Below are 17,360 nucleotides of genomic sequence, written 5' to 3' on the forward strand. Positions count from 1 at the left end.
GTTTGTCACTGCAGAGTTATCTGTAAGGAAAGTACAGCTTCAGAGGAAAACATTGGAACAAATACACTGATATAACCTTTGCAAGAACCGCTATTAATTATAGGGATGCAACATACATTTTGGAGGAGCCACAAACAGCGAGCGGAAAAAAGATCTGGTGAAAAAAATACAAATATTTCTCTAACTAACTCATACAGCAGCAGGTACACAGCACACCAGGAGTCACAACTGATGCAACATTTCCCTGGAGATGGTTATTCAGTGGTTACCCTCATTCTCCCCTGCTACCCACAATTCACTCCCTCTAAATGAACTCCCCAGAGCTTGAGGCATGGTTGAGCTGAAGTTGAAAGGCAAAAAAACTGTGTCTAATTCGAAGAATCTCAAATCAAGGCTTTACACAGAGGGACAATGACAAATGAAGTACAATGCTTTATCCCCTCATTAGTCAATGGGAGACTGAGTGCCTCTAATGTGATTTGTTCAGATCTTTCTTTTAAAGATTGATAATGGTGTATAATAATTGGTAATCTGTATAGCCTCTTCCATTAGGGATGTATAAGAAATTGCTTTTCCCCCATGATTTTTATACATGTTTATTCATTTGTCTAAATAATCTATTGCTCCGAAGCTCTCGTCTAGACTGTACTGAACTACTACTACTTAAACTGCAGAGCTCCACTTACCTCATAGTGTATCGGTGCTGTCTGAAAACCAGCTTACCTGTCATCAGCACAAGCCGTATTAGTGTGACATTGTTTTATTTGTAGTACCAGTTCTGATTAACCTTTAAAAGGAAAGAAGTATATTCACTACATATTGATCTTCCAAGCTGGTACCAGACATAAATGCTTAGTTTTGAAAATGAGAGATATCCCAGTTTCTTGTTCCTAAAGGAACTAGCTTAAAGTTTGTTTTGTGCAATAGTGGGGTTTATTTATCTTTCTTTTTTTTGCCTGTGGGTCTCTCTCTGCTATTCTCTGATATTCTGAATACATTCTGAGAAAACATGAGGTCTGATACTGTGCAGACCTCTTGTAACAAGAAAGCCTGAATATTTCAGCATATGCTGAGCCACCGGAGTATATTTATTTTATTCAGCTGGCTTTTATATTTTGGTGGGCTCAAGGTAATTTTCCACTCTGGTGTAAAATTGATTCTGAATTCGATTCTATTTTATTTGGAAGGAAATGAAGCAAATATGCACTCTCCTCTTTAAAACAGTATACAGTATCTAAAATTTGGCCCATTTGTAGGTGAGATGTAAAAAGAAAAAAAAAAAGAAAAAGGGTTTTAAACTTAAATTAGGCTAATCATTTAAAGTAACAATTACTTGTGTGTTAGTTGGGCCATTAATATAAAAGCACATACTTTAAATTAAAGTTGGATCTTAAAATTGATGCAATGGGTCTGATGCAAGAACATTTTCATTTTCTTATCCAAAGCCTCTCGTACTTTGTACCCTGAAGTTTAATCATACAAGTGTTCCAAGTCAGATTCAGTACAAAAAAACCTTCTAATTTAATTGCTCATTTTAACTTGATGATTGCCACCTGCTCATGAAGAGGTGCACGTTCGTGAGATTTGATCATTTGCTAAATCTAAGGCTTCCTGTTCGGCTCCATTTGTGGCGTTTCACTCACAAAACATGTCCCCTAAGAGCAAAAAGAAGAACACACGGAGCTTCAAGTCCTCCTGTCAGAAATCAGCAGATGGAAACACTCGGCTGTGTCAGTAGTAGTAGAATTAGGGGACCCAAAATAGACATGAAGTTAGAGACCTAAACCATTTCAAGCAAAGCGGACCTTACATTTGAGGTGCTCAAGGGGAAAGTTTTATTTAAGTATTACATTTTTCTTATTTTGATTGAATTCAGTTACATATTTAAAATATGAATTAATCCACAATGCCATTAATTGTTAAAGCAAACAGTTGTATTTATTTATTATGTATCTGTGCATGATTGTTTATACAATATAATAAAAATTGTGAATGCCTAAATCACATGCATGACACTTATGAATGATTCTATTTGTAGCAATGTGGTTTTTGCATATTTTTCTATTTCTCAGAAAATAATTTCTGCTATGTTTAACGTATTACTGTAGGTGCCATTGTTACAATCTTGATTTTAGCTCTGGAACACAAAAACCCCAAAATACATTAGCTCTCCTGACATCCACCTCCATTATATTGTGCAAAGCATGCATGCTGAGTCTGACACCATGCATAACCAATTACAGTGCAGATCTGTCCTTACAATGCCTACCTGTTATACAGCAGAATGTCTGGCTTCCAAATGAGATGGTCAGGAAATCTAACATTGGTCACACCTCCATACTCTGATGTATTCCACCGAAGTAGTGATCATCCCACTGCTGTGGGATGCAGAAACATAATGTACATGTTAAACATACCTTTTAAACCTGTGTTTGGTAAGCCTTGTTTAAAAGCTCAGCCTGGAATTTACTTTAACACTAATGTATTTATTAGTGACATTGGCAGTTACTGTAATGGGTACAATAAATGTCTGTGACAGCAGCTGTGGGTAACACTATGCATTGACATGCTACAAGAATTGAGTTCAATCCCTGCGCCAGATTTCAGTGACATCTGTGGAGGAATATGATTTTTAGATTTCCAAGGGACACTGTTTTTTTTGCTATTCCAACAGTACTAAGTTGACAGCATTGTATTACTGTACAATGCTAGAGTCTCAAACCAAATGTATAAATCAGCTACAGGTTGTAGATTTCCAAAAATGTCAGAATGTCTTACTGCATCCGGTCGCATTTTGCAATATATGCACGCCAGGCTGCTTTTAAGCTATTCTGACCCACAGTCATGCGTAGCGTATTTATGAGCAATTGGGTCAAAATTTTCCGTTCCAATGTAACAAATTACAGTATGTCCCAATTGTGTGCATACTGCATGCAACACGTACTTTGTAAGGGAAGCTGCAGTATGTACTAAAATTAAAAAGAAAACGTAGGCCTATGCCTATTAGGGCTGCTGGAACAAATACCGAAAGTCGAATATAATTTGAATAGTAAAAAAATCAATAGGCTACTATTCAAATGCTGAAAATACTATTCAAATGTGATTTTTTTTATAAATAGGTTGGCTAACGTTAGCTAATCTCCCTTTTCCCATGTCACGTCTGATGAATAATAAGTTTGGGAGTGAGAAACACAAGGCATTGTGAGCTAACGTTACGTACCGAGTAACGTTAGTACAGGGGGGAGTGACAGGCTGCGGCTGGAAATCGGAAGAAGGATGGGAAATAGTGACTTGACTTTAAAATCAACATCCACCGAGCCAAAATGCTTATGATATCAATAGTTAGCTTCAATACAATTGTTAGATAATGTTTCATTACAGAGTTCTCAGTTGATTTGTGTTTGTCTCTGTGTGCTAGTGGTGGAAAATGAGAGTAAACAGAAGCGGCATGTCGGATATGCAATGTGCCGTGACGTAGGTCCCGTTCAAGGCCAGGCTAAAGTCCCTCTAGTGGACAGAACGTGTAACAACAACCACATGCTTATAGTGGCACTGACAATGCCTAAAGCCTGAGAAGTGTAATACATATTAATAACAGGCTGCATTTGAGCATTAAATATTCAAATATTATTCAAATCTAAAAAAAAATAAAATAACAAATGAAATCGAATGGTACTATTATAGAGGAAGACTGACAGCTCTAATGCCTATGAGATATTTCAATCTGGACAATTACTCCAATATCACAGAGTACCATTTCTTCATAACACACAATCTTTGACTGACATGTTTTACTGATTATACTTATTATTTAAAGTGCAACTGCACAATTTGTGTAAATGAAATCACAAGAAGAAGGCTGTATCTTTTACCATATCTGACACTTTGGAAAAAAACAAGCATAAAACCCATTCAGGCCCATAGCAGATGTGTGCACATGATGACTTTGGCTTTTTACATATTGATGAAAGATTTTTATATGGATTTGTGTACTCAGAAATACCCATAATACATTTTTAATCAGTTCAAACCATCATGGTATTCAAATAATGGCTGTGGGCAGAATGAAGAAATGTAAAGGTCAGTCACTAATAAAGGCTGAGTAAAACACATTAATTGAGGTTGGAATCACCTTCATAGCTCATGGTAACTTTATTATAAAGTGCCTTTCCACAGTCATGTAATCCTCACCAACTTGCTGCTCTTTTTACCAGAAATACTACAGGAATATTTAAGCATTGGAAATTAGCAATTGCTATAAATGTTGTTCTGCTGTACATTGAAGATATGTTGCACAAATGGCTATGTGTAAGCATCTGTCCCTATTCAAATAAACATGAAAACATGACCCGCTTTCTTGCGGTAGAGAGTGGTATCAATCTTCTTGGCTTACTCTTGGCAAGAAAGCAAAGTTCCCAAAATAAAACTATTCCAATAAGCTACCTTTAATGATGGCCCAGGAGAGGGCACCATGGTAAAAAGAAAAAGTAGACTTATGGGCACAAAAAAAAAAATACTATAATCACTCAGTTGTCTTTAACAAAACAATAACATGATGTGCTCTAAAAATGCTACAATTCAGTGTATATATTATTTTTTCATTCCAACACTATCCTGAAATCATATATTAACTACTCTCTGGCAAGCATGAGTGTGTAATCTTGAAGAACCATCTTTAATGTCTCAAAGTGACTTTCAGTCATGATCATCTTAAGGTCACCACAGGTAGCAGATCAGCGTAACAAACAATAAAAAATTTGAATTCTGTCTGCGCTATCTTGTGTTTGAGAGCCAAAGTTGATTGTGCAGGGTGTGGAGTGAGAGATATTGAGTGAGAGTGCTGCTGCGATTCCACAGGGTGATTTAAAACAGACCAAAGAGCCTTGATACAGATTGCTGACGTTGCAGCAGCACTAGTGTCATACAATGGACAGGCTGCTATAAAACATCTTAATGCATGGAGGAGAAATGGGTGCATTCCCCCTGTGGAAGGTGAAAGGGAAAAGACTGGGTTCCAGTAGATGTGATAAACAAGACTGCCAGACAATAACTAAACGTTTATTGTGATTAGATGAACAAACCATATACTAGGCTGAAGGCTAAAGTTTAAGGTAAAGTTTGACATTGAGAAGAAAATGTTTATTCACTTTCTTGCAAAAATTAGATGGGAAGATCGGTGGACCTCATGGGACCTTAAAGGTGCACTATGAGTTCCTGCATGGTCACTTCTGTTGACGTTCCAAGCAAATTTCAAACAAATCAGAGCAAGCTCGCCCCTCCCCCCATGTTTCCGTAAATGTCACTAACCCCTACCCCTTCCCCCAACCATCTTGTCTGTGATTGGCTGAAGTGGTTTGTTGTATTTTGATGCACAGGCTGTGCCTCTAGTGTTTGTTTGACCTTTACGACCCCTGTGTTGTCTCCCGAGACCAGGCTTTTTCACAGTGTATTCAGGGGGCAGGCAGCTAGCGGATCAAGGAGAGATGCCTACGATTTGAGACAAAAATGAAATTGCGCTGAAACCATGCAAGAACTCATAGTGTACCTTTAATTTTGAAAAAATATGAACAGTAGTGAACGGGGAGAGGCAAATTATTTTATATTTTATCCCGTTTGAATTGAGCCATGGATTACAAATATGATGTTCTTCAATTAAAAAAAAAAAATTTCAACCGAAGAAAGTCTCAGTTAGCCGTAGGTTTGTCATATGACCACTTAGTTTTGTGTGAAACCGCTCAGTGAACTACATCTCTTGTCTCACACAATTTACGTTACCTAGCTTGATGCTCAACTTGCTCGCTAGCTAGTTAGCTTAGCTCTGTTCCACAACACATGTAACGTTAGCTTACCTGATGTATTTTATCCAGTGAAGTGTTTTCAGCAGATAAGCAAAAGAACAAGCAAGATCCTATGCTCATTAGAGTAACGTTACATCCCTGGTACGATACACACAGACATCATAGCCTCAGCGAGACGTGATCCATGCAACTTTGAAGTGTGTAGTCTTTCTAATTATGTATTTTCAGAGTCTTATACTGCAAGAGTTTAACAATAAACTGAGACTTTCTTGACTTGCGAAATTATCTATTAAACTGATGAACATCATATGTGTAATTCATGGCTCAATTAAAACGGGATAAAAAAATTATTTGTCTTTCCCCGTTCACTCCCATTCATATTTTTTCGAGAGATAGGTCCCATGGACTGGAAGTAGAAGGGCGTGATTTTGGCTCTTTATACCACTCTCATGTCTGTAAATATGAACTTACAGCCAGCTGCCAGTTAGCTTAGTTTATCTTAAGTATAATGACTAGAAACAGCAACTTGCTCTTTCCAAAGTTAACAAAGTTCACTTACCAGCACCTCTAAAGCTCACTTACTAACATGTTATATATTGTCCTAATCTTACATAAATGTGTAAAAATGACAATTTGTGTTTTTTGGGCAGCTCAAGTTCCTCACTTCCCAGAGTCTTGTCTGCACATAACCTCTGAAAACCACAAACAAAGAGGTTATAATAATTTCCATTTAAATAAACAATGCTTTTAGTGTGTACAGAGCCAAAAAATTGTTGTGTGTAAATTGGTAAATTATGTCTTTATTGTGTGAGTGGTGATTGTTGGAAAAGTGGAAAAACAAACCAAATTCAAACAGAACGGCCGCCCTCTGTGGGAAACCTTTTCATAATGTTGTCAGTGACACAAACAAGCACTTGCCCAACAATTTACTGTAGGCCTACATTGTAGCTTATTTTGCTGACTGCCGAGTGCAGTGATCTTGCTTAAATGTTTTGCAATTAATGCAACAATACCTTGTAAAATTAATCATGCTTAGTTATACCATGCCATGCAGCTCCCAAAACTTTGCTACGTTTTAATTTTATTTTGTTGTCCTTTTAACTTTATTATCAAAGAACGTATGGCGTATGGCAGAGATTAACTCATAAACATCGGAGAAGGAAGCCCGAGGACTGGATTAAGTTTAGCGGACATTGAGAATATCACTGCCCACGTCATCTTTCGACCACACAGCCAGCGGAACGCCACCGAAGGCGGTGTGACCCAGCGACGGGAGATCGTAGACTGTTGTGCGGTGCCCACTTGGCAGAGACCTGGCTCCTGGATCGGGCTGCTGCACTTGACGGGTGGACTGCGTTCCACACCGACAGAGCATAGGACTCGGTGGGATGAGGGGAGGCGGACTCTTTACATTATTTAATGTTACATCAGCAATGCTTGGTGCTCAAATTCTAGTTGATGGACAATATTTAGATGTCAAATTTTGAATATTAAAATGCTAGCCATACCTCCCCAAATAATACTACAACTGCATTTTGTTGTGCAAAAATGAAAATAAATGGAACTTGAGCCTGATTTGACAGGTGTATTTTGAAATGAATAATAATTTGAATAATATTTGTCATGGAAAAGGTCTCTTCGAGGCAATCAGACATTAATGTGGCTTTTACTGGAATAGAGGTCTATGCTAAATCTGAGTTTATATAGAAAAAGTGTAGCAGTAACTAGCATGTTAGCAATTTTGCCAAGCCAGTTTGACAAGTTCAGTCTGGCTTCAATTTCAGCTTTTCGTTAAGATTACATTTCACTATTATGACTACAAACAGGTAAAAAGAAGAAAAGGGAAGGCATTTAGATTAGATGACTGCTATAGTTGTTGTTTAGCAGCAGTTTTAAACCGATTAATCCCTTCTTGTGAGGAGGAATGGCATATTTTACGTATTTCCGTCATTAATGCAAACACTTCAGTTCAGTCCAAAATGGCGGCGACTGTGCGACTGCATGCAGATGTTGTATTGGCGACCGTATGGAGTGTTGCCTCTTATTAATATAACCTCTTTGCCACAAAGGTGTAACCAGTCTCTCTCCCAGTGCATACTCCGATAAACTCCAGGATCTTGGGACCAAAAACAGGATAAGTTGTTACAAAAAATTGATGGATTTATTATGAAAAATATGAGAGTGCATATTTGCTTTATTTCCTTCAAAATAAAGAATGTGAAAGGGAAAAGACTGGGTTCCAGTATGTGATAAATGAAACTGTCAGACAATAACTAAACATGTATTGTGATTAGATGAACAAATTGCATATAAGTAATATATAACATATATAATATTAGTAATAAAATGTAGTATGTGGCTAAGTGTAACCAGGTGCGGTTTAGCTTTTGTGACTTTACATACATTGTAAAGAAAAAATCTTACCAGCTGCAGCCAGATGTTAGTTGTCAAAACCTGGTTCTTCTCATCCTGATAGAAAATAATGATGAGTGGTATTTATTAACATTATTATTCAGGTATTTTGGTGTAGGTATTTATTGTTTTTCTCAGTTTAAGTTTCATAAAGAAAGGGTCATGCTACTCAAAAAACGTTAACATCCACAGTAGCTTCACCTCTCATTGGAGAAACAATTGACTGTTACCCTTTACCCATATTTGAAAAGTCAAGATATTTTACATGGGAATTAATTTTACCTGTGAAGTGAGAAGATAGTGACAATTTTTATATTGACAGATAACTAAATTTCACCTAAAAATGAGTTATCATAACACCACCTTGTGCAGTGCATATGCAAAAGTAATGTGTGGAGAATCGTTATTTACGTACCACATCCATGATCTGCATGAGGGTGAGGCCAAATTGAACAGTGAGAGTCTGAGAGTCATTGGAGACTGGTCTCACCAGTGGGTTGTAGCCAGCCATCAGGTCGTTGTACAGTTTGCGTTGATCTGGCCCTTGAAGAGAAACTACAGAAGACAGAGAAACCTGGACAGTAAATATACTTCCATAATTACAAAATGAGCAAGAATGCCAGGTAGGGAATGAGTCCTTACCCCAAGTGAAGGAGTTCAAGTACCTTAGGGTCTTGTTCGCGAGTGAGGGGACAATGGAGCGGGAGATTGGTTGGAGAATCGGAGGGGGCGGTATTACATTCACTTTATCGCACAATTGTGACGAAAAGAGAGCTAAGCCAGAAGGCAAAGCTCTCGATCTACCGGTCAATTTCCGTTCCTACCCTCACCTATTGTCACGAAGGCTGGGTCATGACCAAAAGAACGAGATCCAGGGTACAAGCGCCCGGGAGGGTGGCTGGCGTCTCCCTTAGAGATAAGGTGAGAGGCTCAGTCATCGGTGAGGAGCTCGGAGTAGAGCCGCTGCTCCTTTGCATTGAAAGGAGCCAGTTGAGGTGGTTCGGGCATCTGGTGAGGATGCCCCCTGGTCGCCTCCCTAGGGAGGTGTTCCAGGCATGTCCAACTGGAAGGAGGCCTCGGGAAAGACCCAGGACTAGGTGGAGTGATTATATCTCCACCCTGGCCTGGGAACTCCTCAGGATCCCCCAGTCGGAGATGGTTAATGTGGCTCGGGAAAGGGAAGTTTGGGGTCCCCTGCTGGAGCTGCTGCCCCCCCGACCCTGGATAAGTAGACGAAGATGGATGGATGGAAAATGAGCAAGACAGACAACGTTAGTCACATCTATTGCCAATTCCTTTTCATTCTCATTGCCAAACTCCAATGTGTTATGACCCGCTCTGCTCTGAGGTTATTTTTTCCTTATTTCCAGTTTTCAGCTATTTCCTGTTTTATTTTGAAATGCTCACCCATCTCTCATTTCAGACTACTTCACTTCCTGCCCTTGTGTGTTTCCCTCCTGCTTCGCCCTGTTGTTTTTCAACTGTTCCTCATCAGACCTGATGCCTATCCCAATTCTCAGTTTATACATCCCTGATTCCTTTCCTTGCCTCCTCTCCTTGCGTCTTTGTCCCGCCCACAAGAGATTCGAGCGGACTTCTCTCCCCTTGTGTCTGAGGGGAGAGAAGTCCAGAAGTCGAGGCAATAAGAATTTAACAAAATTGAGACATCCTTGCCTACTGTTTAAAGTAGTTTTCTTTCTTACTCTATTTTTCTCATGCCTGTCCAGCCTCTTTTGTTTATAGGTCAAGGGTGGGAAGACTTCTGCAAAGGCTACACAGATGTATCCTTAATTATAGCTTCTTCAGTGGGCCTCCTCACTACTCAATCCTCTCTCCTCAAGATGCATTTCAGGAATTTCAGGGGTTTCAGCGAAGTCAGTAGACTGTATCCTCTGCGGAACATGAATGTCTGTACAAAATTGTGGGGAAATATATTCAATAGTTGTTGAGATATTCCGGACTGGATCAAAGTAATAATACGGACCAACGTGGCCCTTCATAGAGCCACCACGATGATAGCATGGCTTAAAATGATTATGCACATTATAACTTTGTTTCCAACTGGAAGCTTAATTTAGTTCAAGAATGAGACTGACCCAAAGCTACATTCACCCCATTTCTACGTCATCCAAACAATACCTGAATTTCTGGCTGATTATCACAACTCTTTCCATTTATAATCTTGCTTCATCTTGCAGGTACCTATCACCACTCCAGCTCCAACTTTCACCAAGAGACTCAAGAGTCTGTGTCAGCAGACCCCTCACTCTTGAATAATTTTGCATTTAATTTAATGTTTGGCAAGGTCTTCTTTCAGTTATTCAGAGTGGAATATTTTAAACAAAGGGTGGTGAAACACATGCAGCCGAGACAAGGCAATCATCCAAATACATTACCTGGCCTGGGTTCATCTCACTGTGCAATCTCAGATCAGACCTGCCCCTCATTTTAACACACTCGTATCCACTCTTGAGTTTTAGAGAGTTTTTGGCAGCGTTTATTCACTTCACTTATGGCCACAGCCCAATTATCCTAAACCATCTATGAGAAGCACATTATCTCGATGATTTGGCAGAGATCTTGTTGTCTGTGGGCATCTCCCCATTCCTGGGCTCTTGGTTGCATCCTGCTATTTCAAAACAAGACTAGGTCAAAACCTTGTATATGGCTGGACAGTGTATGGTCAATTTGCTTGTGACCAAATTGTTATAGGGATAGTCAGCGGTAGTGTCTATAATGTGAATTAAGATGTAAAATGTTCATCTTTAGTAGAGCTGCTGTCTGATAAATCGTATTTTCATTGTCATCGCATGTGCGATGAACACATCGCCAAAAGACTGAAATGCAGCAACCCTTCATAAAAATGCAAAACCATGTAGAAAGCATTTTTAATTAATTTTTAATTTTAATCTGCTCTATCACAGTCTCTCATCCTCTGCAGTTATGTTTTACATGAGCACAGTGCGCTAGCTCGGCTAATAGCGAATTGTGACAAGCTTAAACAAAGACTGGTTGTATGGAGTCTTACTGTTTATCTTAGTTTTCCACGTATCTTAACATTTGGCAAATTCTTGTAAACTAAGCTGCTGGGCTGAGACGAACCAGACCCTCCTCCCTCTTTCAGTGGTAAATCGACATGGCTAAATATTATGCAATAATGTTATTGGACATCAGAACAGGGGGGAGGACAGACGACAGGATGTCTTTCTAAGCTTAGCTGAGTTTATATAGTGACTTTGCTGTAAACATTACTGTTGCTGCTCTTTAAAGGGGTGATAGAATGATTATATAGGGTATTTCACAATGTCCCTTAAGGTCTCCTAATAGGGTATGTAACATTGGTTTGGCTGAAAATGGCCAAGTACAGTTTGAATTTCATCAAGCCACTTATATTACAGATACCCTAAGGTCATACAAAGCTAACAGTTGTGTCCGATTTCAATTTAGTGCATTTTTGTAAATATGAGAGGTTTCGTTAGCTGCTAGTGTCCCTTCAATCCAATGGACAAAATTTGCAATTAGCCATCAATTTTTGTAAAACAGCCCATATTTCAGCTTTACATAGTTGATTTCTCAGATAAAAAAGTCTCAGAAGTGAATTTTGTAATGGAATAGCAGAGATCTGCGCAACCTAGATAGATTCAGAAGACTACCTGATCTCAGGTCAGTTGTGTAGCCTATGTAAATGTTGGGGCGTGACAAAGACTAGCGACTAGAGCCAAATGAGGAGGAGCCACCGAGTTGGCTCGTTGGGATTTGATCGTTTTCAAAGGCAGTTTCAAATTGTGAGATTTGCAGAGGAAAGAGGTGTCAATGGGATTTTGAGGTTCTATGTATGTCCCATTTACCCACCAAACTGTCATTTTTCAACTATGACAAGGTAAAATCGTTTTTTCATTCTGTCACCCCTTTAAACATTTAGTTTCCGCAGGAAACTGAAAGTGAAACTAAAGTTCCACTGGCATCGTTTCCTAGTGCTACTTTAAAAGGACAATTTCGGCGCAAAATTAACTTAAGGGTTAATAAAAAATGTGTCAGAGTTTGACCGTGCTCTGTGACATGTTTTCATGCTAATCGAATGTGACCAGTTTTTGCTCAAACCGCTAATTAGCTTATAACGCTAGTCATCGGGGGAAGAGGGTAAAGTAAAAAGAAATCGCTATTTCTATACCACTAACAAGGCTCAAAATAGCACCACACTTCCACAGTAGCATAATGAGGGTCCCTACATGTAAGCATTGAGAACTTTGTAAATGTACAAACAGTTTATTAAAAAGATAGTTTAGAAAAACAGTTCCGTTCACGTATACATGTGGGCGCCATCTTGGGAAAACAGTCCGACCAGTCGAACGGCGAACGCCGTACTTGAGCTATGTTACTGGTTGCACGGCGTTCATGGTGTGATGCTATTTTGAGTCTAGTTAGTGGTATAGAAATAGGGATTTCTTTTTAATTTACCCGTGCGCCGACAACTAGCGTTATAAGCTAATTAGTGGTTTGAGATAAAACTGGTCACATTCGATTAGCATGAAAACAGATCCCAGAGCACGGTCGAACTCGGACACATGTGTTATTAACCCCTAAGTTCATTTTGCGCCAGAATTTTCCTTTAAGATGGTTCTATTTTAAAAATGATTTCTCCTCTGTTCATAATGTGTAGGCCAACTCCTTTTTGTTATTTGTGTAGTTAATCTTTCACCGGGCCTCCAAAGCGCCAACCGCTTTCTTTAAGTGCGCCATCGTCAATCGTGCTGTTGCAGCTATCGTCTATTTTTTTTCCCACAAGCGAATCTTGCAAGAAAACACATTGATAACCTATTTTAAACAATAAAGAATAACTATATGATATAAATTATTTGATTCTAAAAAATGATCAAATATAAATCTCCTGCTTGCCAACCCTTTTGATTTTCCTGCCCCTCTTCCTACTGTTCTCTGGAAGTGGATATTTTTACGATATAATATCAAAACCTGCCCATCCACTTAATTTATTTGGAAATAGCTGAGTGTCACTGCTGTTTGTGATTTTTCTTTTTTCTTTTTTTATTACATAGGCCCACTAGTTTCACACATTCATTTGTGTCTGAAGAAATAGCGACAGTGAGGACCAAGTAGGCACAAACACACACACACACACACACACACACACACACACACACACACACACACACACACACACACACACACACACACACACACACACACACACACACACACACACACACAGGTGTGCTGTTCATCTGCATAGCCTACTCTGCATGTGCATTAATAAACAATTGAAACGGATGGTGGCCGCAGCAGCAGCAGCAGCAGCAGCAGCAGCAGCAGCAGCAGCAGCAGCAGCAGCAGCAGCAGCGCAGCAGCAGCAACAACAACTACCATTAGTTAGTTGATTGATATTGGCAATAGCAGATGTAAAAGACGGTGGAAAGGGCAAAGGTCAATGGGGAAACACTAACACTTCAAGTCATCACACTGACTCCGACCAATGGCGGAACTTTATTACTCAGTGACAGAGCAACAGAGGGGACCGAGTTTTGAGGTTGTTGTCGCACAGTCCAGCACCCAGCCAAAAAGACTTGCTGAAAGATTTGCTAAAAGCTTGTCTTTGTCCATGGCTGAATCCCCTGTAGATCTGCACCCTCCAAACCTCACCATGATCAAATTTCACTATGACGATCAGCAAGATGACATCAATGTGTGTTATTGTCCTAAGACCACACAAGGGACATTGCTGGATGTTGCCAATATGCTACTGAACGTGAGCTGGGAGTCATAAAAGGGAGAAGCAAAGGCTTTCTACCTCTTAATCAAAATGAACAGCCTAATAAGTCAGAGAGATGGACAAGGGATTTAAGTACCCCCGACATGTGCACAGACATTTAAATTGTGCGTGTATGTGCACACACTTACACAGCTTCTCTCCCTCTGCCTCTTTATACTTCACTCTTGGGGAAGCCTCAATGAACTAGTGCCTGTAAAGTGTAGACTAAAGAGTCTGAGTGATTACTTTTAAATTAACTGCCTCAATCAAAATGTTCAAAATTCAGAGCAGACCTGAGTAAAACTGATGAGACACAGCATGTCTTGAAGGGTTCAATAAGTAATTACCATTAAAAGAACAGGGTTCCTTAGATTTTTATTATTCTCAATGTTTCAAATTTACATGGGGTGACTAATGGGGCTGCTGTGGCTCAGGAGGTAGAGCGGGTCGCCCTTTAATAATCAGTTTGATCCCCAGCTCCACTTGTCTGCATGCTGAAGTGTACTAGAGCAAGACACTGAACCTCAAGTTGCTCCTGATGGGCAGGCTGGCGCCTTGCATGGCAGCTCCGCTATCATCGGTGTGTTTACAAATTGTAATGCGCTTTGTCCGGTGAGGTAGAAAGGCGCCTATAAATATGAATGCAGTCCATTTACCATGTGTGTCCTTTTAGAAGGAGCAAAGGCAGCAGCAGGGTTTGTAGACTAGGTTCATGCACAGCAATGGAAACGTGTTGCAACCAAAACAGTGTTACTGGTTTTAAAAAATAGAAACTTCTGTTTAGTCAACTATTACAAGGAAGGTTTTTGAATGATGAAATTGTGACATTTCCGGTATCGTTAAGCTATCTCTCAGACTGTTTGTGCCAATATCATGCCACGCAATCTTAATGCCATGTAACTTCACTCATCTCTATCTACAAAACTGCCTGAAAGTCTCCCTTGAAGTTAATTATGAAAAACCTCACAGACTATGGGGTTCCATTTCTGCCAAAATCATGTCACATGTGCACTGTTGACTGAATATGAAAATGAAACATTTGTCTGTGTCAATTTAGTCTGGCATAGCCTGACCTATCTCCACAGCGCTGCGGAGAAAGGTCTGGCTAGTCCACACAACACTACGGGATAGGAGAAAAACGTGCTCTGGTTTATTGGCATTTCTATAAACCAATCACAATTGTCTTGGGTGGTACTAAGCGCCGAACACATGTACGGCGGCTCTGCAAAATAACCTCGGGAAGGAACCTCTTTTGTTGAAATGTGCATGGAGGGAGGTGAGCTCTTGACTTAAAATGGCTGTCGAGTGTCTGATGAGAATTTTACTCAAAAAAAGATAAATATAATTTGATTGTCGTTTCTAGCTCAGAGGATATTTTCCGAATTGACCGGACTTTATAATGCCAACACAAAGAAAGAGGAAGGTGAGGGACATCAAGCCGAAAATGAGGGACATCCGGCGAAACCTCCGGCAGCACGAGAACAATCCCATAAATGAAATGTTGTCGATATAGACTAGTGTCAATTCAACTTTAAACTGTACTTCTGTCATTTTGTTGCACTCCCTATCATTTAACTGTGTTGTTATGAATGTTGTTCATTTGACTGCCGTCTATCGTTTTTCCAACCCAGTTACGAACAAAAGGCTCGATGCAGCGTTCTTATGAATCCCACTTGCTTTCATGGCAAGACATACATAGCATTCAAGTGCTATGATTGGCCAGGTGTACAAGCTTGCGCAAAGTACCAAAACCCGATTTATTCAGGTCCTATCCCGTGAACATGGGCTATCCTGACCTTAACTACTCAAAGTCAATGCATGCAACTTCAACCAATCTACGCAAGACGGGTCTTGTCAAGAAACCAAGAGGTATTCATAATAACGCTGGTTCGAGACTTTTGTCATACGGTAATGGCCATGGTTTCATCTAAACTGGGTTGGAAAAACAACACATCAGCACGACATGCACAAATGACACTTCAGGACGACATGCACAACAACGCAGTCAAACGGCACATCAGGAGGATATTCATAACAACACAGTCAAATGACAGGGTGTGCACAGTTTAAGTTGAATTGACACAAATGTTTTGTCAGGTGAGCAATCGACAGGCAATCAGATTGACTAATAGCTTTTGACTAACAGAATAGTTTTGTGACAACTGAAGTAGGCTACAGTGCTAACACACACACACACACACACACACACACACACAAACCACAAACCAATGGCTGCATCATTACTCACTCAATCAAATGGAAATGCAAGTCTTGTCATTTATTTTTATAGTCTACAGTTTGCCCACATGCAGCCTTCTATATTGTTGAACACGTTGGGTAGTTATATTAGTAGCCTATACATTACATACTGATATAAACACCTGTCGATTTAGCTTGAACTCATAAAATGTGTTAATAAAGATAAACCCAATTCCAGCAGGGCAGTCCTGAAAAGGTTAAAAATAAGAAAAAATAAATAGCCTAAGTGCCCCTAATATTAGGCTATAATTTATATTATAGTTCATTTTTGCATATAGTGAGGATATAGCACACTAGCGAGGTCTTTATAGCCTAATAGTGATTAAAAACAGCATTACAGTAAATAACAATAAGGTAGGCTAGGCTATGTAATTCCACTTTAGGAAGCTTGCAGATCAATCCAGGCTAAATTAAAATAAACTAATTACACACATGAAACGCAAAACCGCAAGAAAAAGGCAACCCACATCCTCATAATAACAATTATTCAGGTTTGGGGAGTTAATTAGCATTGACAGCCTACCTTTCACTGTGAGGAAGGTGACTGCGAGAAAGAGCAGAACATTCAGTGAGTCCATGTTGAACCGAGCGAGGAGTGAGAGCAGAGAGATTCCTCAGTTCATCTGAACCTGCCGGGGAGCGGGGATGATGATGCTAGTGTGTGTTTGTGTGTGTGTGTGTGTGTGAGAAATAACTCCTCCTATAATGAATAGCGACAGCAATGAGATTTGTTGTAGCATCAAAGCTCTGCCCCCAGTAGTTTGTCTCACTGATTGACAGCCTACTGACAGTGGATAACACTCTTACAGAGTAGCCTATGTTTTTAAAGCGTACAATGTCGATTCCATCTCGATATGGGTTAACTTGCTACAAGTGCATTTTTTTTGTCATAATAGCCCCAACACTTGTTTTTCCACTGCATCATTTTCCTTTCTTTTCAAAATGGTTTTAATGAGTTTTCAGAAATGTGATGCACAGGGCTGGTGCTAAAAAAGGTTGTACCGTGACCGACTGTGCTACAATACTTTTTTGGAAAACAAGGTGACATCTGCTGGTCACTGAACAGAATTACAACTGTATTTTGAAACATAGTTAACATGACGTCTTCTATTTCTACTGTTTATCAG

At 39.6% G+C, this 17,360-nt stretch overlaps 1 protein-coding gene across 1 annotated transcript in view; it reads right to left on the reverse strand.

Annotated features, from left to right (window-relative positions):
* LOC120556157 (neuronal acetylcholine receptor subunit alpha-7-like) overlaps positions 1–16,837 on the reverse strand; it is a 33,167-nt gene extending 16,330 nt beyond the window's left edge. Inside the window, 5 exon segments of the mRNA XM_039795567.1 lie at positions 2,270–2,357; positions 2,360–2,378; positions 8,223–8,267; positions 8,626–8,765; positions 16,757–16,837. Of these exon segments, the coding sequence (XP_039651501.1) occupies positions 2,270–2,357; positions 2,360–2,378; positions 8,223–8,267; positions 8,626–8,765; positions 16,757–16,811 (347 nt within the window). The 5' untranslated portion in view covers positions 16,812–16,837.
* Between the last annotated feature and the right edge of the window lie 523 nt (positions 16,838–17,360).

Source organism: Perca fluviatilis, chromosome 3 (genome assembly GCF_010015445.1).
Source record: "Perca fluviatilis chromosome 3, GENO_Pfluv_1.0, whole genome shotgun sequence".
Taxonomy (NCBI): Eukaryota; Metazoa; Chordata; class Actinopteri; order Perciformes; family Percidae; genus Perca; species Perca fluviatilis.